The sequence below is a fragment of the Malaclemys terrapin genome, chromosome 8 (genome assembly GCF_027887155.1).
Source record: "Malaclemys terrapin pileata isolate rMalTer1 chromosome 8, rMalTer1.hap1, whole genome shotgun sequence".
In the NCBI taxonomy this organism is placed as follows: domain Eukaryota; kingdom Metazoa; phylum Chordata; order Testudines; family Emydidae; genus Malaclemys; species Malaclemys terrapin.
This window is the reverse complement of record NC_071512.1, coordinates 58256271-58279768: the sequence shown is the minus strand read 5'-3', so window position 1 is coordinate 58279768 and position 23498 is coordinate 58256271. Positions and strand designations below refer to the sequence as shown.

Below are 23498 nucleotides of genomic sequence, written 5' to 3'. Positions count from 1 at the left end.
CCAATTTTTTCACTCTTAGGTCATGTTTTCTAGCCTTTAATCATTTTTGTTGCTCTTCTCTGGACTCTCAAATTTGTCCACATCTTTCCTGAAGTGTGGCGCCCAGAACTGGGTACAATACTCCAGTTTAGGCCTAATCAGCGCGGAGTTAGCAGAAGAATTACTTGTCATGTCTTGCCCACACTCCTGTTAATATACTCCAAAATGATGTTTGCTTTTTTTACGACAGTGTTACACTGTTGACTCATATTTAGCTTGTGGTCCACCATGACCCCCAGAGCTCTTTCTGCAGTACTCCTTCCTAGGCAGCTTTTTCACATTTTGTAAGTGTGGAACTGATTGTTCCTTGCTAAGTGGAGTACTTTGCATTTATCCTTATTGAATTTCACCCTGTTTACTTCAGACCATTTCTCCAGTTTGTCAAGATCATTTTGAATTATAATCCTATTCTCTAAATCACTTGCAACCCCTCCCAGCTTGGTATCGTCTGCAAACTTTATAAGTATACTCTGTATGCCATTATCTAAATCATTGATGAAGATATTGAACAGAACCAGACCCAGAACTGATCCCTGCAGGACCCCACTCATTATGCCCTTCCAGCATGACTCTGAACCGCTCATAACTACTCTGGGAACGGTTTTCCAACCAGTTATGCACCCACCTTATAGTAGCTCCATCTAGATTGCATTTCCCTAGTTTGTTTATGAGAAGGTCATGTGAGACCATATCAAAAGCTTTACAAAAGTCAAGATATACAACGTCTACTGCTTCCCCCCATTCACAAGGCTTGTTACCCTGTCAAAGAAAGCTAGTAGGTTGGTTTGATTTGTTCTTGACACAAATCCATGCTGCCTGTTACTTATCACCTTATTATCTTCTAGATGTTTGCAAATTGATTGCTTAATTATTTGCTCCATTATCTTTCCGGGTACTGAAGTTAAGCTGACTGGTCTGTAATTCCCCAGGTTGTCCTTATTTTCCTTTTTATAGATGGGCACTATATTTGCCCTTTTCCAGTCTTCTGGAATCTCTTCTATCTTCCATGACTTTTCAAAGATAATCGCTAATAGCTCAGATATCACCTCAGTCAGCTCCTTGAGTACTCTAGGATGCATTTAATCAGGCCCTGGTTACTTGAAGACATCTAACGTGTCTAAGTAATTTTTAACTTGTTCTTTCCCTATTTTAGCCTCTGATCCTTCCTCATTTTCACTGGCATTCACTACGTTAGATGTCCAATCACCACCAACCTTGGTAAAAACCAAAACAAAGAAGTCATTAAGCACATCTGCCATTTCCACATTTTCTGTTATTGTTCCCTCCCACACCCCCGTCATTAAGTAATGGGCCTACCTTGTCCTTGTCTTCCTCTTGCTTCTAATGTATTTGTAGAATGTTTTCTTGTTACCCTTTATGTCTCTAGCTAGTTTGATCTCGTTTTGTGGCTTGGCCTTTCTAGTTTTGCCTCTACATGCTTGTGTTGTTTGTTTATATTCATCCTTTGTAATTTGACCTAGTTTTCACTTTTTGTAGGACTCTTTGATTTCCTGGTTAAGCCAGGGTGGTCTCTTGACATACTTCCAATCTTTCCTACGCAGTGGGATAGTTTGCTCTGATGCCACTAATAATGTCTCTTGCCTCCATAAAGTTACAGGTACTTTGAAACTATGTGAAGAAAACCTAAATAATAGCAAAACCTATGAACCTGTGGTGTACATATAGTGGATGCTCATGGAAGGTGAAAAAATCCCATCTCTTAAGCGGGTCCGTGATATGGGGACCAATGCCAATCAGCCATAGTCTAGAGCAGTGGCGGGCAACCTGTGGGCCGCATGCGGCCCATCAGGGTAAGCTGATTGCGGGTCACAATGCATTTTACGGACGTTGACTGTCCATAGGCACGGCCCCCCGCAGCTCTCAGTGGCCGTGGTTCGCTATTGCCGGCCAATAAGAGCTGTGGGAAGCAGCGGCCAGCACATCCCTGCAGCCCATTGCTTCCCACAGCTCCCATTGGTCAGAACAGCAAACCGTGGCCACTGGGAGCTGCGGGGGGCCATGCCTGCAGACGGTCAACATCCGCAAAATGTCACGCAGCCCACAATCAGCTTACCCTGATGGGCCCCATGCGGCCTGTGGGACGCATGTTGCTCACCACTGGCCTAGAGCATGGCAGGAAATGTGACAGAGACTTGGCACCCTGGCCACCAAATACTAGTCCAGCTGTGCTGCAATAAAGTCAAAGCCTAAAAGCATTGCCAGGGGATAGGAAGATCCTCTTGCAAGCAGAGTGCAAGAATTTATTTCCTTGTAGTATCCAATTTATCCCATCAATATATGTGGGGAAGAGGTAGCCAGCCAATTGACTGGCATATAGCCTTCCCCCTGCTTAAGAGGCGGGAATCTCTATTTCCCCAGTCAGATTAATCAGTGGCATAGCGGAACATGTTTTGTTTGCGCTACATGAACTGCAAATGTTTCTGTGTTGTCAGTTTAACAAGGTACTATAATTGTACCTAAAAGTTAAAACAACTGAGAGCTCAGATAAGATGAGCAATAGGTTATCTGCAGATATGTGACTCTGAGTTATGTTTGCTCACGTTTTAAAAGTCCCTGTATCTTTGCTCAGAACTCCCAGTGATACTAATTAAAGTTCCAAGGATGGAATAAACAGTTTTGAAGGCCTCTTGTGATTACGTAGTTTAAATGCCTCTGTAAAAATGCCACCTTGGCTAATAATCGTTGCTGTCTAAATACAGTTAAAAAGAAAACAAAATCCTGTCTTTTCTCTGTTTCAGAATTTCTGAGCTGCAGAGTCAACTTGAGGAAGCCATCCATGAGTTAGAGAAACTGCGTGAAGCACGTCATGTTCAACTGCAGCTTGTAGACTCTATAGTTCGTCAGCGTGATATGTACCGCGTACTGTTAGCTCAGACAACTGGAGTTGTCATTCCAGTGCAAGGTTAGGCTTGTGTTAGCAACTCATAAGTTTCCACAGTAGTTGATAGCTTTCTAAAATGATTTATGGAGAGGACTGGAACCTTTTTTTAGTTGGTCTATGTTGTTCAGTGTTTATCATTAGATGGCATATGGAAAATATGAAATATATAAGTTTTTTGCTCTAAGAACTAGCCTGCCCAACACCAAGTGACTGATATTCAATCTTCTGTTTGTATATTTGGTGATTTTAAAATGTAGCTTTAATTTTTATAAAGCTTCAAGTATGTTGCCAGAGGAGATTTCTTTTACATCAACCCCAAAACGTTCAAGTATGCCTCAGGCCATGTCAACTCCTGCTCCAGTATCAATGACTGAGTCAGCAGAGGCAGTAGAGGCTAAGGCTGCACTTAAACAGGTACACTGTGGTTTTTTAATAAACATTTCAAATAATTTGTTTTTTTTTTTTTCACCTTGTAATCTTCTTAACGACTGTTCCTTAATGCTTGCTGTAGCTGCGGGAAGTTTTTGAGAACTACAGAAAAGAAAAGGCAGAGAATGACAAACTGCTAAATGAACAAAATGAAAAACTTCAGGAGCAAGTCACAGACTTGCGGTCACAGAATGCTAAGATGTCCACCCAACTTGAATTTGCCTCCAAACGGTAAGTTGGTGATTATTACATTTCCAAGTAGAACTCCATTTTCCTGTCTTACATGGGAGAAAACAAGTTAATTGCTTGGTGTTAGACTATATAGTATGTTTGTTGATATGAACTGCCAATAAAATACCCATGTTTCCAATTGAGTGAGAATACAGTGGCCACACACAGGCACAGTAGGTGCATTGTTACATGGCAACTTTATAATTCCACAGAAAAGCCCAAAACGGATAGCATGTTGCTACTCCAAAAAAAAAAAAAAAAAAAAAAAAAAAGTACCAGTGTTACTTAATCCAAAGTGGGAGCCCATAATAAATTCTTTATTTAAAAACAAAAACCAAGAAATCCAGCAAGGGAACAACCCAAACATGAAACTTTGGATCCTTTATTTGAAATACAATTTACTGGATTAAAGCTAAAGAGTGAGAGAAACCTTATATTTTTTAAAGCCATAGGAGCTTCAGTAAGTGGAAGAGAAGGGTCTGTTTTGCCTCTGTTAATTGGTCATTATTTGTTAAGAACTAGCCATACTTGAATATTTGAGTTAATATCATGCATCATATTCAGAAACTTGATATGAAATGGAGCAGTGCTTTAGAAAAACCTATTTAATTTGCATTGTCTTTTCCAATTCAGCTAACCTTTTACAAGGCTAATATCTCTGTAAATCATGCTTCAAACTGGTACATGAAAACATAGCATGTTCATGTGAGTGTATGCACCCACCTTGTAATTCAGTGCAAGTCATTTAACTCAGGAATATAAACGACCTTTTTTTGTTTGTTTGTTTGTTTCATTTAAAGTTATGAGATGCTGCAGGATAATGTTGAGGGATATCGTCGAGAAATAACATCCCTTCAGGAGAGAACTCAAAAGCTCACAGCAACAACTCAAAAACAGGAACAGATAATTAACACCATGACCCAGGACTTAAGAGGAGCTAATGAAAAGCTGGCTATGGCAGAGGTGATTGTACAACATTTTCATGCAACCTGTATTCGTGTACACTTCAAATTTAGTATAATGACACAGTAAATTTCTATTCCATTGTCTTGAAAACGGTTAGAATTTGAACCAGTGCTTCGCACTACCTGAAATTTTTAATTCAGTGGAATCTAGTACTAAATCTCTTAACTTCATGCCTTGTGAAAACACTGGTTGTTAAAATCATGTCAGTGTTGGAACATGTATATGTGAGATGATTTTATTTACCATCACAAATAGTGAGAGATTCAGTAAACTGTTCTAAGGGCTGTTTTCTTCAACTGATGAATAGAGTGAAGCTTTTGCTTTTGGCTAATGTTAGTCAGCAAGCTAAAGTTTTGTAATTCCAGCCTTATTTACTTAGATTGTAATTTGGCTTAAATTTCAGAAATTTAACATTTAGAAGAGTACTTGACTGGCTTTGGTTACTTATCTTGATTGTTTTTCAAGAAGTTATACAGTAGGTAAATTTTGCCCAAATTAACTAATGCACAGATTTGCTGTTAAAATGCTAAATTTTGATTTGTAATCTGCTCTTTTAAAGGTGAGAGCAGACAACTTGAAAAAAGAGAAGGATATCTTGAAGATGGCTGAAGTTCGTCTGACCCAGCAGCGAGAATCTTTATTAGCTGAGCAAAGGGGACAAAATTTACTGCTTACTAATCTGCGAACTATTCAGGTATAATCAAATGCCATCCTTTTTGTTGGATGCAAAAACCATGTGAACTGGAGACAGAGTCTTTTCAGCTGATAACACTAAATGTGTAACACTTCCTTTGTCAGATTTTTCAAGAATTAGTATAATGACTTGGCATGTTATATTCAAGGCTTTAAAAATACTGATGAAAATAGCATGTTTCAAGATATTATCCAATGCCTGATGAAATCATTGAATTCAATAAGCATTGGATCAGGCCATTAAACAGCAATCATTGTTTCAAGTCATAAATAAACATTCATTACTTGAATATGTTACTTAGCAATTTCATCAGTGAGCAATAATACTGTTTTCAGTATGGGCATCGTTTTTATGCACTTTTCAAAAGACAAGAAATTATTCTCCTTCCATGGATAATATAACCATTAAAATGCAAGTGACTATAAATTGTGGATCAGATCAAAAAAGTGATTACTTGTTTCATTAACTCTGACAAACTTGATTCTGGTCACTGCCTGACCTACTAATTTTGTTTTCCTGTTACGCTGTGATGTGTTTAATACTTCGTTCATAAATAATTGCTTAAGATAACATTCCTAACAAATTCATCATTAATGATGACTGAATGCTTCTTTAATGACACATCTTTTTTAAAATACATGCCGTTTGATTTGTGTAGTTACAAGAAATTTTACTAGAGAAAAATTTGGCAGGCAGTAAAAATTCATTTTTCATGGTGGTAACAAGTTCTGCTGTGTTAGTTGTAACATCTTGATACTTGATACAGCATACTGTGTGATCAGTAATTTTTTGTGGGGGGGTGACGGTAACGGGAATGGTGTGGAGTTAACTCCTACTAAGTGATTAGGATTTATTTACTTGTCTGAATTGTTCCACCTGGTAGCAATTGCATTTTGTGCTTTTATCAGGTGATACTGGAGAGGTCCGAGACAGAGACTAAACAAAGACTCAACAACCAGGTAGAGAAACTAGAGCGTGAGATATCTCAACTAAAGAAGAAACTAGAGAATGAGGTGGAACAAAGGCACGTGCTTACCAAAAACCAAGATGTGAGTACTTGTAAGCAATTTTTTCTAATTGATGTTTAAGAGAAAAATAAATGAAATTGCTTACCAGCTTACAAGATCTGCTTAATCATTATATTTTTGTCTTGTATTAATTATGTTGGATTTTTATGCAATGTGTCGGGTATTGCAGACTCAAGAACATTGCCTTTACAGGTTCATCTGTTGGATACTAAGAGACAACTTGAGACTGAAATGAACCGTCACCTTAACACAAAGGAACTGCTGAAGAATGCCCAAAAAGAGATTGCCACATTGAAACAGCAGCTGAATAATACTGAAGCTCAGTTAGCCTCCCAGACATCGCAGCAGGCTCCTGGAAAAGGTAAAGTGAAACGGTGACTTATTGAAACATTTGCCAGTTTGAAAGCTGCCTGATGAAGGAGGAGACTAGACTGATTTATGTCCAGTGTTGTATTCCTAGATTTACACACAGTCTCTGAAATCAGAAAACCTCATTCTGATTACTCCAACATGTTCAGATACAGTTTGACCAATGTGAGATATAAAAGAATTCAGATGGATCAGACTTAAAAACAGGACAAATCAATAGGTCTCCTACGTAGACTTGAAAGCTTACCTTTATGTGAAATGCTATTTTTTAAATACATCTGATCTTCTAATTCCTCATCCTCACCATCCTAATTAATTGCTTAGGGTAATGGGTGGAAATTTCTGAATTTGCATTTTATGTCATAATTGCAATGTAAGATTGTGGGTGAAATCCTGGTTCCGCAGAAGTTCATGGCAGAACTTCCATTGACTTCACTAGGGCCAGTGTTTTACCTTATATCTTTTAAAGCGGCAGATTTTGTGATGTATACTTTCAACAGATAGCAACTAACTTTTTTAAAAGTCCTGTTTTCATGTATGCTTTAGTTGTGTGTTTAAGATACAGGATTTTATGATGTTTTGGTTATGAATTTATTTTAATTTGTTCCACTGTGCAACATTTAGATCTACATATTCTTATTTTTAGCAATAGTTACAGATGAGAAAGGACTTACCTCATTTTTTTTTTTAGTGCTTAGGATTTTCTAAAAAAAAAAATTGTTTTGGCTTGAAATTTCTCATGTTTGTTCTGAGCCTTAAAGGAAAACTTCTAATCGTTGGAAAATAATTTGGTTTGACTGTGTTTTTAAGACATTTATGAACCTTGAAACTTCTTACTTGTTAAAAAAAAAAAAAAAAAAAAAACAAACTTTTTTATTCCTATAATATCCCAAAAATTCTACGTTTTTAAAAAATATTCAAATTTAGTGTGTACATTTTCCTCCAAATATGAAAGGGCACTTTATCTTTTAAAAAGAAACGTTTACAGAGATAATAAGATTATAAGTAGAGACCCATGACATTTGTTAAAACTTTTTATAGTTTTTCATTTAGTTTTGGGAAATTTTGTGTTACTTTGTTTTATCCATCCCAGCAGGAGTAGCAGAGGATCCTTCCATGGGGCGGTAAGAGGCTGAGAAGGTTCTCATGTCCCATGGGAGGTGGGAGGCCTTGTAGGGTTTCAGGGTGAGACCACCCAACATTTGCTCTGCTGCAGCAGTGGTTTTTGCCCCATGAGGCTGAGTCCAGCTTCCCGTTCCAGGCATTGTGACCTGGTGGACAGGGTTACAACACCACTCAAGTTTTACCTGGCCATCATGACAGTAGGAGGGCAGTTGGGCCAAATTTGAGCAAATAGTATTGCAAATTTTGGTTGCAACACCACTCACTCAGATTTGGCCTGGAGACCGCATCACGTCATGATAGAGAGATGGCTGGGCCAAGCCTGGCAGCACTGCGACCCCATGCACCAGGTCACAATGCAGGGAACTGGGTCCAGCCCTGTGGGGCAGGTGCACCCTTGCAGGGTGAGGTATTGGGGCAGGAGGGCACAGTTGCTTTATTCTGTTTTGTATACGTTTTTCATTTTATTTTATGTGACTTCATATTTGCGAAAATCACAGGGCTCTAATTATAAGGCTAGTCTTACCAGACTACCCTCGTGTGTACTGTCTCATCTCACTTCTCCCTTGCAGCACTACAAAACTTAATATGTACGGCCAGGGCAATGTCTAATGAAGTTAAGTTGCTTCCTGTGAAAATCACAAAGTAATGCCACTGCTTATCTTATCTTCAGAAGGTATAACTTGGACATAATTTACATCTTAAAGACTGAGTTCTAGTTTATTAAATTTATGCATTTTTATATCTTAGGACAGTCTAGTGCAAATGAGGATGTGGATGATCTTGTTAGTCGACTAAGACAAGCTGAGGAACAAGTTAATGACCTGAAGGAAAGACTGAAGACTACTACTAGTAATGTGGAACAGTACAGAGCTATGGTTCTTAGTCTAGAAGAATCCCTTAATAAAGAAAAACAGGTAAGTGTCAATATGTATTTAGCCATTAACATTACTTGCTAAATATAACAGTGTACATCTTGGTCATATTTTTCACTGTATTAGTACTCCGACTTATGAGGAGTTCTGTAGCCTGTGTTTCATGGGATGTCACAATCAGAAGCAAGTATTTTGCAGTGCCTGTTAGTCTTGTGAAATTATACCATTTCTTTTCAGTACTTACTGTCAATAGACTTTCAAGCAAACTGCACATTCAGGTTTCCTGCATACTTTAATGCCCATATGCTAATACAAGGGTCGGCAACCTTTCAGAAGTGGTGTGCCGAGTCTTCATTTATTCACTCGAATTTAAGGTTTTGCGTGCCAGTAATACATTTTAACGTTTTTAGAAGGTCCCTTTCTGTAAGTCTATAATATATAACTAAACTATTATTGTATGTAAAGTAAATAAGGTTTTTTTAAAATGTTTAAGAAGCTTCATTTAAAATTAAATTAAAATGCAGAGCCCCCCGGACCGGTGGCCAGGACCCGGGCAGTGTGAGTGCCACTGAAAAGCAGCTCATGTGCCGCAGGTTGCCTACCCCTGTTAATATAACTGAACTGTAAATTTGAGGAAAGGCTGACTCCTTGCCTGACTGTCTCCAAGTTCAAGAAAGTGGCCTCAGCCCTCACAGGACCTTTGGAAATGTAGGCATCGCATATGAATCAGATCTAATTTCTGTCAGACATTCTATATAATCACTTTTATCCTAACGGAGTAAACTTTTCAAATATGCGAAAGAATACTTTCTAGGCACACTTCAAGCGTGAAGGCAAATATCCACATCCTATTTGTAAAAAACATCACTGCCTAAACTGCAAATGCAGCCCAATGTTATAAGTTGTCAGTATGTCTTTTAGATTCTTGATTTGTCAAAGTAGAGAATACCCAAATACATTTTGTCTGGTGATCAAAGTTCTATCGTTTTTACTAAAATTATGGCATCCAACAGATCAAGTACGTGTTGCTCTGTATCCAGCATCCAGTCCTCTTCCCCTCCAATAGTTATTGCAAACATTTCATTGAGGCATGAGTTTTATACATTGTACAAACTTTAATATGTAATAAGATATTTCAGCTGATATATATCCCAACCTAGTTATTCATAGATTCTAGGACTGGAAGGGACCTCGAGAGGTCATCGAGTCCAGTCCCCTGCCCGCATGGCAGGACCAAATACTGTCTAGACCATCCCTGATAGACATTTATCTAACCTACTCTTAAATATCTCCAGAGATGGAGATTCCACCACCTCCCTAGGCAATTTATTCCAGTGTTTAACCACTCTGACAGTTAGGAACTTTTTCCTAATGTCCAACCTAAACCTCCCTTGCTCCAGTTTAAACCCATTGCTTCTTGTTCTATCCTTAGAGGCTAAGGTGAACAAGTTTCCTCCCTCCTCCTTATGACACCCTTTTAAATACCTGAAAACTGCTATCATGTCCCCTCTGTCTTCTTTTTTCCAAACTAAACAAACCCAATTCTTTCAGCCTTCCTTCATAGGTCATGTTCTCAAGACCTTTAATCATTTTTGTTGCTCTTCTCTGGACCCTTTCCAATTTCTCCACATCTTTTTTAAAATGCGGTGCCCAGAACTGGACACAATACTCCAGCTGAGGCCTAACCAGAGCATAGTAGAGCGGAAGAATGACTTCTCGTGTCTTGCTCACAACACACCTGTTAATACATCCAGAATCATGTTTGCTTTTTTTGCAACAGCATCACACTGTTGACTCATATTTAGCTTGTGGTCCACTATAACCCCTAGATCCCTTTCTGCTGTACTCCTTCCTAGACAGTCTCTTCCCATTCTGTATGTGTGAAACTGATTGTTCCTTCCTAAGTGGAACACTTTGCATTTGTCTTTGTTAAACTTCATCCTGTTTAACTCAGACCATTTCTCCAATTTGTCCAGATCATTTTGAATTATGACCCTGTCCTCCAAAGCAGTTGCAATACCTCCCAGTTTGGTATCATCTGCAAACTTAATAAGCGTACTTTCTATGCCAATATCTAAGTCGTTGATGAAGATATTGAACAGAGCCGGTCCCAAAACAGACCCCTGCGGTACCCCACTCGTTATGCCTTTCCAGCAGGATTGGGAACCATTAACAACAACTCTCTGAGTACGGTTATCCAGCCAGTTATGCACCCACCTTATAGTAGCCCCATCTAAATTGTATTTGCCTAGTTTATCGATAAGAATATCATGCGAGACCGTATCAAATGCCTTACTAAAGTCTAGGTATACCACATCCACAGCTTCACCCTTATCCACAAGGCTCGTTATCCTATCAAAGAAAGCTATCAGATTGGTTTGACATGATTTGTTCTTCACAAATCCATGCTGGCTGTTCCCTATCACCTTACCACCTTCCAAGTGTTTGCAGATGATTTCCTTAATTACTTGCTCCATTATCTTCCCTGGCACAGAAGTTAAACTAACTGGTCTGTAGTTTCCTGGGTTGTTTTTATTTCCCTTTTTATAGATGGGCACTATATTTGCCCTTTTCCAGTCTTCTGGAATCTCTCCTGTCTCCCATGATTTTCCAAAGATAATAGCTAGAGGCTCAGATATCTCCTCTATTAGCTCCTTGAGTATTCTAGGATGCATTTCATCAGGCCCTGGTGACTTGCAGGCATCTAACTTTTCTAAGTGATTTTTAACTTGTTCTTTTTTTATTTTATCTGCTAAACCTACCCCCTTCCCTTTGCATTCACTATGTTAGGCATTCCTTCAGACTTCTCGGTGAAGACTGAAACAAAGAAGTCATTAAGCATCTCTGCCATTTCCAAGTTTTCTGTTACTGTTTCTCCCTCTTCACTAAGCAGTGGGCCTACCCTGTCTTTGGTCTTCCTCTTGCTTCTAATGTATTGATAAAAAGTCTTCTTGTTTCCCTTTATTCCCGTAGCTAGTTTGAGCTCATTTTGTGCCTTTGCCTTTCTAATCTTGCCCCTGCATTCCTGTGTTGTTTGCCTATATTCATCCTTTGTAATCTGTCCTAGTTTCCATTTTTTACATGACTCCTTTTTATTTTTTAGATCGTGCAAGATCTCGTGGTTAAGCCAAGGTGGTCTTTTGCCACATTTTCTATCTTTCCTAACCAGCGGAATAGCTTGCTTTTGGGCCCTTAATAGTGTCCCTTTGAAAAACTGCCAACTCTCCTCAGTTGTTTTTCCCCTCAGTCTTGATTCCCATGGGACCTTACCTATCAGCTCTCTGAGCTTACCAAAATCTGCCTTCCTGAAATCCATTGTCTCTATTTTGCTGTTCTCCCTTCTACCCTTCCTTAGAATTGCAAACTCTATGATTTCATGATCACTTTCACCCAGGCTGCCTTCTACTTTCAAATTCTCAACGAGTTCCTCCATATTTGTTAAAATCAAGTCTAGAACAGCTTCCCCCCTAGTAGCTTTTTCAACCTTCTGAAATAAAAAGTTGTCTGCAATGCAGTCCAAGAATTTGTTGGATAGTCTGTGTCCCGCTCTGTTATTTTCCCAACATATATCCGGATAGTTGAAGTCCCCCATCACCACCAAATCTTGGGCTTTGGATGATTTTGTTAGTTGCTTAAAAAAAGCCTCATCCACCTCTTCCACCTGGTTAGGTGGCCTGTAGTAGACTCCTAGCATGACATCTCCCTTATCTGAAACTGCTCTTCAAAAATGCCCCCCAGTAGGATGTTGAAAATATCCCGAGTTATTCAAAAATACCATTAGCTATACTTTCCAATGTCCCCATGACATTTGGCTATCTGAGATTGAGAATCCATTTTTTGGCTTAAAATGAGGATTGCATGAATGTGAAACATAAAATGTAAATCTTTATAAGGAAAGTATGGAACACAAGCAGATCTCATGTACCTTGTAGTGTGTGTGGATCTAAATTTTTACTGACCGCTTGACCTTTTGTCTTTTTTTTTTTTTTTTTTTGTAAAGGTGACCGAGGAAGTTCGTGCAACTGTTGAAGCCCGTTTGAAGGATTCTTCTGAGTATCAAGCCCAGCTAGAAAAGAAGTTGATGGAGGCAGAGAAGGAAAAGCAAGAACTTCAGGATGAGAAACGTAAAGCTATAGAGAACATGGAGCAACAGGTATAGAGTGCTGAATGTTCACCTTCCTTGTGTCTACAAGAATATGTTTGCAGTTAGTCTTTAATTGTAGTTTTCATTTTAACTTCTATGCAGAAAAGGAAAGCAATGCAGTCTCCAATGCTAATTTGTTGTACCTTTCATAAAAGGTTTTACAGGAGTGTAACTCAATTAAAGGATGCTATATTAAAATATATGAATACATATATTAAACTCTTATCCACTCAGTCCTTCACTGTTTCTCTTATCTTATACTTTGATCAGTGCTTGAAGGAAATAGCGTTGTGACACTAGCAAAACCAAGCTGGGGTGTTTTGTATGTATGCCAAAATTAGGGCATCCAGGCCCTTTAATTTTCCGTTTTATATTTGGAAAATGGCTGATTTCCTTCCTCTTGGAGTTGAAATTAACAAGACTGCTGTGCAACCAGCATCACTGATGGGAACTCAGCTGGGAAAGCATAGTTAACTATCTCTGAAAAGGGAGCGCAGAAGACCTGAATTCGCACAAAAATGGCTCTATTACATTAATAAACCAAAATCTAAATCTCACCAGATTATAACCATTTAAAATTCCTCCTTTGGCTCTAAATTATTCATATCTTGTACCTCTTCGTGTTCCTTCTTTTAAACACTGTGTTATAGTACTTAATAAATTACATTGTCATATTCCATTTTATTTTCTTCCTATAGCTATCTGAACTGAAGAAGAGTCTCTCTAATGTGCAATCTGAAGTCCAGGAAGCTCTTCAAAGAGCAAGCACAGCAATAAATAATGAACAGCAAGCCAGGCGTGACTGTCAGGAACAAGTAAGTTTTGGTTTTAGCTATAAATGGCCAGATGCAGATTGTTTGTTTGATAGTTTTGTCTCTGTCTGGAGCCAAGGACAAGTTTAACTTTCAGTGCAGTTGGTCAGAGAAATTAGTGGAAATAGAAGAGTATTACAGGAGCAGTTCGTCCATTCCTATGACATGATTGTTTCCTAGACTGTATTTCCTGGTGCGTTATTGCCTTGATGTAATCTAAATTTTAAATAACTAGAGTGTTAATTAAATAGACTTTGAATATAAAATCCTGCACTTGTATAAGGCCCCAGTGTGAACCTGCCGCGGCAGGGAGAGGCGCCCCTCCCTTGGCGTGGCCCAGCCCTGCTGGAGCTGCCGCAGCCGCGAAGAGGTGCCTCTTCCCCAGCCCCGAACTTCCGCGGCACAAGAGGTCTGGGAGAGTCCTCTCTTCCCACCGCAGCCCTGGGGCAGCCTGTACCCCAAACCCCTCATCCCCGTCCCCACCCCAAAGCCCACACCCCAACCCTCTGCCCCAGCCCTGAGCCCCCCAACCCCTCATATCCAGCCCCACCCCAGAGCCCGCACCCCCCAGCCAGAGCCCTCATCCCCCCCCACCCTAACCCTTTGCCCCAGCCCTTAGCCCCCTTTCACACTCCAAACCCCTCAGCCCCACCCCCACCACATGAATTTTGTTATATGCACCAATATGAAGGTGATGTGTCAAACATCACCTCCATATTGGTGCACATAACAAAATTCATTCCAAACATGGACGTAAAAAATTAGAGGGAACACTGATTGTGGGATGTACTTAACTGATCTTAATGGATTCTTACTTAACTCTCCAGAAGAAGGTGAAAACTAAAGTTCTCGCCAGTATATATTAGGGGAAAATTTATTTCCAAACCCAATTTTGACAATTACTTAAAGTGCATGCTAGCAGCAATAACTGTAGCAAAACATTTTTGCCAGTACTCTGAGAAGATAAGTTTGGTGTCAAGTAACTGCTGGTTTTTATAGTGAATCCTAGTCACGCTTATTTTTCTACATCTGAGAATTCCAATAACTCTTTCAGAAAACTCCATTGTGTAGCTTATGTAGATTGAGTGTTTAATTGCCAGGGATTTTCATGTGTCTTTGCTGGTCCTTTCCCCCCTTTTTGTATTTATTTCTCTCCATAGTTGCAATCAGCAGAAATACTTGAACAAGCTCCTATCCCTCTCAATGCAGAATTTAAAGGAAGAGGGCTGGTAATAGGGCATATAAAAAGTGGATTTCATCCAGCTGGCTGCCAGAGCGTTAATATTTAGGGATATATTCAAATCTGCATATCTGTTTTCTCAGGCTTTTGAGAATCACATGGGTTAAGGGATAGGGACACTTTGAAGAGGTGGCTTAGATTTTATTATTAGTGGCTTATTTTGTTTATCAGGATTGATATACAAGAGAAGACAAGTCTAATATTGGGAAATTTCCCTTTTTGTATTTATGTAACTTTTGAACGCGCTATGGAGGGTATGTGATATACTTGAAGAAATATCAAAGTACACTGTTTCTCACAGGCAAAGATAGCTTCAGAAGCTCAAAATAAGTATGAACGGGAATTGATGCTTCATGCAGCTGATGTTGAGGCCTTGCAGGCTGCTAAAAGTCAAGTTGCTAAGAATTCAGCAATAAGGCAGCAGTTAGAGGAAGCTACTCAGAAAGCTGAATCTACACTTCTGGAGTGCAAAGCCTCATGGGAGGAGCGGGAGAGAATGTTAAAGGTAAGATTTTTCTGGCTTCAGTGACTTTTCTGAAGTGTATAGATATCTGTAGTGTTCAGACCCATGCAAATTAAAATTCATCATGACCAAACAGAAAAATATTTCTGTCGTAGGATGAAGCTTCAAAGCTTGGGTCTCGCTGTGACGACTTAGAAAAACAAAATCGATTATTACATGAGCAACTGGAAAATCTAAGTGACAAGATGGTGACCTCTGTGAAGGAATCCATGCCAAGTGCATTGAATGTTTCTCTCAATGAAGAAGGCAAATCACAAGAACAAATCTTAGAAATTCTCAGGTAAATTTAATCCTAAACTATTTTCCTTAATCATTGTGAGTAATTTCAGTTGCTGAACTGGTTAGTTCACCTTCATTTTCTTTTTTGGAAAACACAGAAAATTTCAAAATTAAAGTGGATTAATTTTTAACTGATATTAGCTATGGTGACAGCCTTTTGCCCTGCTTCAGTAGTAGCTGAGATAGGTGGAATTGCAACTGCTGAATGGTCCCAAGTATCATATGTAAAAGATGTAAGCAGAGACTTGTCTGAAGGGCTTGGTATCTCCTGGTAAATGTTGGTGGCAAGAACATTCCACAGAGTGACACCTTCCCAGAGTAGGATCAAGTGTTCTTGTTTCCTTTATTTATTGGTAGATATTAGGATTTGCTTTTGAGTCTCTTCAGTCAACTGCCATTTTTATTTTCTTTTAGCAGCAGGCGTCATTCTGACATGGGTGTCTAGATTTAAAATTCCTTTTTACGCTTGAGTTCAAATGACCCCTTTTCTTATAGATTTATACGCCGAGAGAAGGAGATTGCGGAAACAAGGTTTGAGGTGGCCCAGGTGGAGAGCTTGCGTTATCGTCAAAGGGTGGATCACCTGGAAAGGGAGCTCCAGGAGTTGCACGATAGTCTGAACGCAGAGAGAGAAAAGGTGCAGGTGTGTACATGAACTGTTGGTTACACTTTCAACAAACTGGCTGAAATGTCTTCCTCCTTATTCAAGTCTTTTCCTACTTCAACTGCATACGTCTATGCTGCAGCTGGGAGTGTGTTTCTGAGCTTGGATAGACAGAAGTACTAGCTTAGCTCAAGCTAGCTCACTAAAAATAGCAGCGTAGCCGGTGTTAGCACAGGAGGTGGCTCAGGCTACCAGTCAGAGTCTGAAGCCAGCCAGACACCCTGAGTATGTACTTAGGCAGCTAGCCTGAGCCACCCATCTGTGCTATCCTCAGCTATGCTGCTATTTATAGCAGTATTTTTAGAGCTCTGTTTGAGCTAACATGTGTCTACCTGAGTTGGGAAGCATGTCTCTCATCTGCGGCGGAAACATAAGCTAAAAGCTAAGAATTGTGCAAGAGTCCATTGTATTTGGATTGGGATTGATATTTGTCCAGTTGCACTAACTTTGCTCCTAGCCCGATGAACTTGCTCTCAAAAGCAGGATAGCAATTATGCTTCGAGAACTTGTTTTAACAGGTATAGTTGTGCAGAATAGATATTTAGGAAGCAGTCAAAAGAAATGTTTGGAGAAATGGTACAGAGAATCAAATGGGGAAGCCTGCTATTTTCATGGTTTTTAAACAATATATTAATTTCTTCATTTAACTCTTTTAAAAGTGTTTACATGAGTTTATGTACACAGTGATAGTTTTCTAAAATGGAATGCCAGTGAATGTTGTTTGAATGTTTATGTCCAAAGAAAGCTAAACCAGTTTGGATGATTTTCTTTGACCTAACAGATAACAGCAAAAACAATTGCTCAGCATGAAGAACTAATGAAAAAGACGGAAACCATGAATGTGTTGATAGAAACTAACAAGATGCTGAGAGAAGAGAAAGAGAGGCTAGAACAAGAACTACAACAAATGCAGGCAAAGGTTAGTGATGAGACTTATGCACAGAGTTCTCAGACACTCGGTATTTGAAGGAGAACTTGAATGAATCATCATCTGGGTTTGTTAGACATATAAAATATCACTAATTGCAGTAACTATGCTTAAAACTTGATTATAAAGTGGGGGACAATCACTTCAGACACAACTGAGAGGATTTTCAATATAATTAAGATGTCAGAGGACAAGGCCCTGTTTTCTGTGCAAAAAGTTTCAGGCAGCTTTAAATAAAGTAGAAAAATCAGTAGATACTCTTGTTTCAGAGTAGCAGCCGTGTTAGTCTGTATCCGCAAAAAGAACAGGAGTACTTGTGGCACCTTAGAGACTAACACATTTATTTGAGCATAAGATTTTGTGGGCTACAGCCCACTTCATCGGATGCATAGAATGGAACATATAGTAAGGAGATATATATACACATACAGAGAACATGAAAAGGTGGGAGTTGTATATATCTCCTTACTATATGTTCCATTCTCAAATGAATTTGTTAGTCTCTAAGGTGCCACAAGTACTCCTGTTCTTTTTGTAGATACTCTTGGCTAACAATACGCTTTGATCAGGACTCTCATTAAAATAAAAGAAAGATAAAGGGATGGACTGAAGTGGTGGGCCGTAATTTTATTAACTTAAGCCACATATAACACTGGGCATGAGTGCTATCTCACACACCAGGAATTTAATGGTGTCCATTGTGATTTACAGGCCTCCCACTCCCATCATATAACCAGTAACTCAGGGTTGACCCTCCTCAGTCTACCCCTAGAACTCAGCTCACTTCTGAATCTTCTCCTCCTCTTCCCCACCCACTTCCCCCCATACACACACAAGATAAGTAGAGGATATTAAGGGGGACCTCAACTTGTGAAGGCTTCAGGCCTCCTCTTTTACAGGCACAAGGTCCACCAGTGAAATCTTAAGTGTCATTTACTTCTGGGAGTGCTGCACCTTTTAGCCTTTATCTGCGCTAGCCAGTGGAGACACCCCTGAAAGCATGGAAAGGGGTTTAAATTGGCCTTTGTGCTCCACCATCAATCAGCTTTCCCACTTCTCCCCTGACTGGCCAGTGGGAGGCGGAGAACCCGAGGAGGAGGAGGGACCTAGCCATGGCCTTCTCAGGCATGCGCTCTCCCATTTCTCCTTCTGGGCTGTACATCACTCTGCCAGTCTGACCAACATCCCCGCTGCTCCCCCAGTGAGATGGGGGTATATTTTAATACCTGATGATTTCCCAGGTGCGTAAGCTAGAGGCAGACATCCTACCTTTACAAGAGTCTAATGCTGAGCTAAGTGAAAAAAGTGGAATGCTTCAGGCAGAAAAGAAGCTGTTGGAAGAGGATGTCAAACGTTGGAAAGCCCGGACCCAGGTGAGTGCGTCTTTTCACAGAGGAAATCCAAATAAAAGAACTCAAATGTTCGTAGATCAACCCCATTTCCTGAAAAAGTGGTGGAAGACTGAAATGAATTTGATTTGTGAAACATCACCAATGAATGTGTATTTATAAAGCTGGAATTTGTTAGGATACCATGAGTTTGCCTTGTCACTCTGCCTGATATGGGACACAGCTAAGAGCACCAATCTCAGGTCAGATTGCCAGAATACAGGGCATATACCCCAGGCTGGTGGTGTAGTCTATCCTAAGTCTTCACCAAACCGGTAAAAATGTGTGCTTCCAAATTACTATACTAGTTATTATGGAGCCACAGACAGTCCCCGTCAGGCCCTCATGCATTGCCCAGACAAACCATTTATCTGTGATAAATGATTATTAAAACCAGAAATAACATGTATTAGATTTTTCCTTTTCCAAAGAACCAGCCACTTACCCACAGATCAAAATATACTTCATGATCTCACCCAAAAAACATGCTTCAGCCAATCTTTAGTAACTAAAGATTTATTAATAAGGAAAAGAAGAGTGATTAAAAGATTAAAATGAATCATATACATTACAGTTGATTTCAGAGTTTGTAGATCAGGATAATAGCAGTGATGTTAAATCAGCCAGTTTGTAATAAGTTTCTCTGGGTCATCCAAATGATTGGGAATCCTCAGTCCATTGTTTAAAGCTTCCCTTTGTTATAGAAATCATAGTCCAGAGATGAGGAGCAAGAAAGAGGCAAAAGGATAATGTCACAGTCTACATTTATATTCTCAGTCCAAGTGCATGGAAAGTTAGTCTCAAACCTGAGTCATGAATCACATGTTCTACGTGTCCTTGCCGATTCATGAGGCATCAATTGTCTACATGCTCTCTGAGGCATAGTTGGAAGGGGCCCACTGGAAGAGTTGATTCTCCTTAATGGTCCATCAACCATAGCTGACTGGTCTTGATTTAAATCTGTCTTGTGTGTGTTACCCAGGAACACAACATGTTTGAGATACAAACACATAGCAAAGATTCATAACTTCGTATGCAATGATACAACACGCATTTAAACAGGATAACATTGTTCAACAGCTTACAACTTTTCCAATGATAACTTACAAGGTATACTTTGTTTGAGATTTATCACAATTGTGCAACAGTGGTGATACCTTAGTGGTGATACCTTAGTGTAAACATGGTCATCTTTTTTTTATACAATATCACATGTCTAACTTAGAGTGCAGTTCTAAACCATCATTGACAGAGCAAAAAGCAACAATCACCAACATGTATAGATTCTGTAGAATTCTAATGTTTTCTTTTTGCAAGAATCAAGACTATTCAGATTACAAATATCTTTCAGCATTTACTGAGCCAACAGAAAGACACTGATCTTGAAGAATATCGGAAACTCCTTTCAGAGAAGGAGGCAAATACCAAACGCATACAACAGATGAGTGAAGAAACAGGCAGGCTTAAAGCAGAAATAGCAAGGTACGGTATAAGGAAACTTGTGGAAAGTTCTGCATACTAAAAGTCTGTTTTACTATGTAATATTTAAAATAAGACAACATCAGGAAATGAAACTCCTAAATGTCCCTATATAAGTGTTAAGCCTTTGGTGTTTGTTCAGCAATTTAACTCCTTTTTATACTTCTAGTTATAGTGAAGTGTTAATTTATTTGGAAACAGGACATTTAAAATAAGTAGCCAAATGACTCCAAATTTAACTTTTATAATTTGATTCAATATGGGTACTTTACTTTACTTTGAATATATATTCACTCATGGTGACTATGACAGTACAAAAATATAGCAATATCAAAATGTATTGTTTATCTCTTGGCAAGATCTCATGCATCTTTTCATCCAATTTTGGTATTTAGATCTAATGCATCTCTGACTACAAGCCAGAATCTGGTCCAGACCCTCAGAGATGAGCTATCTAAAATAAGAACTGAAAAGGACACTCTTCAGAAGGAGTTAGAGAATAAAGTGGCTGACATACAAGAAAAAGTCAAAACTATAACACAGGTCAAGAAAATTGGACGACGATACAAGACTCAGTATGAAGAGCTGAAAGCACAATATGACAAGGTAGATGTAAATTCTGATTATTTAAGAAATTGAACAGTACATTTTCAGCAGAGTCTTCATATGTATTACTGTTTATAATATCTGAATTAGTTTTAAAAACTAAAAACGTGTCTAACATTACTTCTGATACAGAAAATTGCCTATGAAATTCTGGCTTTAACTTTGAAATGTCCAAAGAATAATATGCTGTATGTTGTTTGAATGTGTGATGTATGAAACAGCTCTTAAGAGAGCATCATAATTCCTTTCTGTGGGTAGGTCTACACTTACCTCCGGGTCCGGCGGTAAGCAATCGATCTTCTGGGATCGATTTATCGCGTCTTGTCTAGACGCGATAAATCGATCCCGGAAGTGCTCGCCGTCTACGCCGGTACTCCAGCTCGGCGAGAGGAGTACGCGGCATCGACGGGAGAGCCTGCCTGCCGCGTCTGGACCCGCAGTAAGTTCGAACTAAGGTACTTCGAATTCAGCTACGTTATTAACGTAGCTGAATTTGCGTACCTTAGTTCGAAGTGGGGGGTTAGTGTGGACCAGGCTTGTATCCTGCTTAGACCATTTCTGATGATCAGTGCCCATCTGGTAGTGTTGTAGAAAGCTATCACTTTTATACACATCTGATGGCTCCCTTTTAAAAAACAAAACAAAAAACCCACAACCCAGACCTGACCAATTTGCAATGTTTCAGGTGGTTGCTGAGACATCAACACAGTCTTATGCAGAAGAACAAGAACAGCAAGCTTCTGTCCAGGAAATACAAGAACTGAAAGAGTCTCTCAGCCAGGCTGAGGTAAAGACAAAAGCCCTGGAGAATCAGATTGAAAATTTACAGAAGGTAAGAAGAGAGCAATATTGTTAGTTTCTACATATGTTTTAAAAGCACTTTACAAACAAATCTTCACTGTACCCTGTGAAGTATGTGTGTTCTCTCTCTCTCTGTGTTGGAGGAGCTGGAATATTATACCACTGAGAACTTTTACTATCTTAACTAAAATGATTAGTTAGTACCTCAGCTCATTGGCTGTGTTTTGTGTCTGACGCACTCACCACCTAGTTTTAAGGTAGCTTATTATAGCTGGTAGCTAAATTATCTCTTTTTTTTTTTTTTTTTTTTTTTTTTTCTGCAGACTATAGCAGAGAAAGAAAGTGAAGCCAGAAGTCTTCAGGAACAGATATCTCAGCTACAGTCAGAACTTTCTCGTCTTCATCAAGATTTGCAAGAGAGAACAACACAGGAAGAACAGCTCAGGCAGCAGATAACTGAGAAGGAGGAGAAGACTAGGAAGACCCTGCTGGCTGCCAAGCAGAAAATTGCACAGTTAGCTGGTAAGTTACCCTACTCTGTCTTAAGGGTTTTCCATTTTTTTCATTGGTTTTATGTAGAAACTTTCTGGGCTGAAACCCTGGAGAAAAATGTGGTCTTCTTGGGTAAACTTCAGCCAGAAATTAACTATGATGTAAACTGTAAGTTTCTAAAATTAAACTTTGAATGTAGCTGTTCATTGGGCAGGTTTTTTAGCTATATACAGTTAGTTATGCAGTGTTGGAATCTGTAAAAATGTTTGACTTGGTATCAGTTAAGAGGCCAATAACTAATCTGAGAGTTATTTTAGATGAGTCAGAGGATATTGTCCTTGCTTATCACCCAGGTATTTATCCCACATAAGTTACCCGCACAAAGGACATTCCTTTCTTTCCGCAAGTTCAGTGTTAATCAGGAAGGAATGACATTACTAGTGCCTGCTTTCTGAGGGTTGGAGAAAACATACAGTCCTTTGATATTTCAAATTTACAATTGCTAACCATGTTTTCAAAAAAATCACACAAGCTATCACTAAGAGATAGTTTTATCACTTACAATCTGTTAGTACACATAGGTCTCTGCGTAAAGAACTTCATTAACTTATAAAAGCAAACAGACTTTCAGTGCACAAATATTTGGTAGGCAGTTTTACAGTGAAAAAACGGAATGCTTTGTTACTTGATTAGGTACGAAAGAACAGCTGACAAAAGAAAATGATGAGTGGAAACAAAAGAGTAGTGCATTAGAAGAGCAAAAGACTGAGTTGGAGGTGCGGATGAGTGCACTCAAATCACAGTATGAAGGTCGCATTTGCCGCCTGGAGAGAGAGCTAAGAGAGCAACAAGAGAGGCACCACGAACAGCGAGATGAGCCTCCAGAGTCTACTAATAAGGTAAGGTACAAGATATGTGAAGCTTTTGTTAGCTGTATTAGCATATGTAGTGAAACAGAATGGTTTGTGTCTAACAATGTGTGGGCTTTGAGTTCACAGTAACGGAGCAGTTGTGAATTAGAATAGTTCCTGTGTGGTGCCCCTTCCCTAATACCATATCTCTGATAGCAGGTGGAAATTCAACAGACACAACCTCTTCCAATGGTGCTTCCAGTCTTTTTAATACCCAGAATAATGTGGCTGGAAACCCAAAACAGTACATACCACCTCCAGTGTCCCAAAGCCAGTTGGCCTTGGAAGGAAGGGAAACAGCTCTTCGGTGCATTAGACGTTAATAACAAAAAATTTGTTCTGGTGGGATTCAAACTTTCCCTTGCTAACAAAAGCATATAATTATTTTACTGACTAGGTTTCACCAGAGGAGCGTTCAAACAGTGCTCCTCTCATTGATTCTGTCTGCAGTCTTATATGCACATACAATATCACAGGACTATGGTGCTAACACTTTGAGCTTGCATCCTGGTCCAACAGTAAATATGATTCTTTCCAATAGAACAGAATTAATCAGTACTCTTTTTGGCTGACTGA

General features: G+C 39.3%; 1 protein-coding gene across 2 annotated transcripts in view; it reads left to right on the top strand.

Annotated features, from left to right (window-relative positions):
• Positions 1-23498, top strand: part of TPR (translocated promoter region, nuclear basket protein) — an 87874-nt gene that overhangs the window by 26996 nt on the left and 37380 nt on the right. For both annotated transcript variants that reach the window (XM_054036847.1, XM_054036846.1), the window contains exons 15-34: positions 2799-2962; positions 3216-3355; positions 3453-3601; positions 4402-4564; positions 5127-5261; positions 6170-6310; positions 6482-6650; positions 8531-8697; positions 12656-12808; positions 13498-13614; positions 15153-15356; positions 15470-15654; positions 16149-16296; positions 17099-17236; positions 18487-18618; positions 19985-20115; positions 20508-20718; positions 21404-21550; positions 21843-22041; positions 22705-22910. In XM_054036847.1, the coding sequence (XP_053892822.1) occupies positions 2799-2962; positions 3216-3355; positions 3453-3601; positions 4402-4564; positions 5127-5261; positions 6170-6310; positions 6482-6650; positions 8531-8697; positions 12656-12808; positions 13498-13614; positions 15153-15356; positions 15470-15654; positions 16149-16296; positions 17099-17236; positions 18487-18618; positions 19985-20115; positions 20508-20718; positions 21404-21550; positions 21843-22041; positions 22705-22910 (3199 nt within the window). The remainder of the gene's footprint in view (positions 1-2798; positions 2963-3215; positions 3356-3452; positions 3602-4401; positions 4565-5126; positions 5262-6169; positions 6311-6481; positions 6651-8530; positions 8698-12655; positions 12809-13497; positions 13615-15152; positions 15357-15469; positions 15655-16148; positions 16297-17098; positions 17237-18486; positions 18619-19984; positions 20116-20507; positions 20719-21403; positions 21551-21842; positions 22042-22704; positions 22911-23498) is intronic.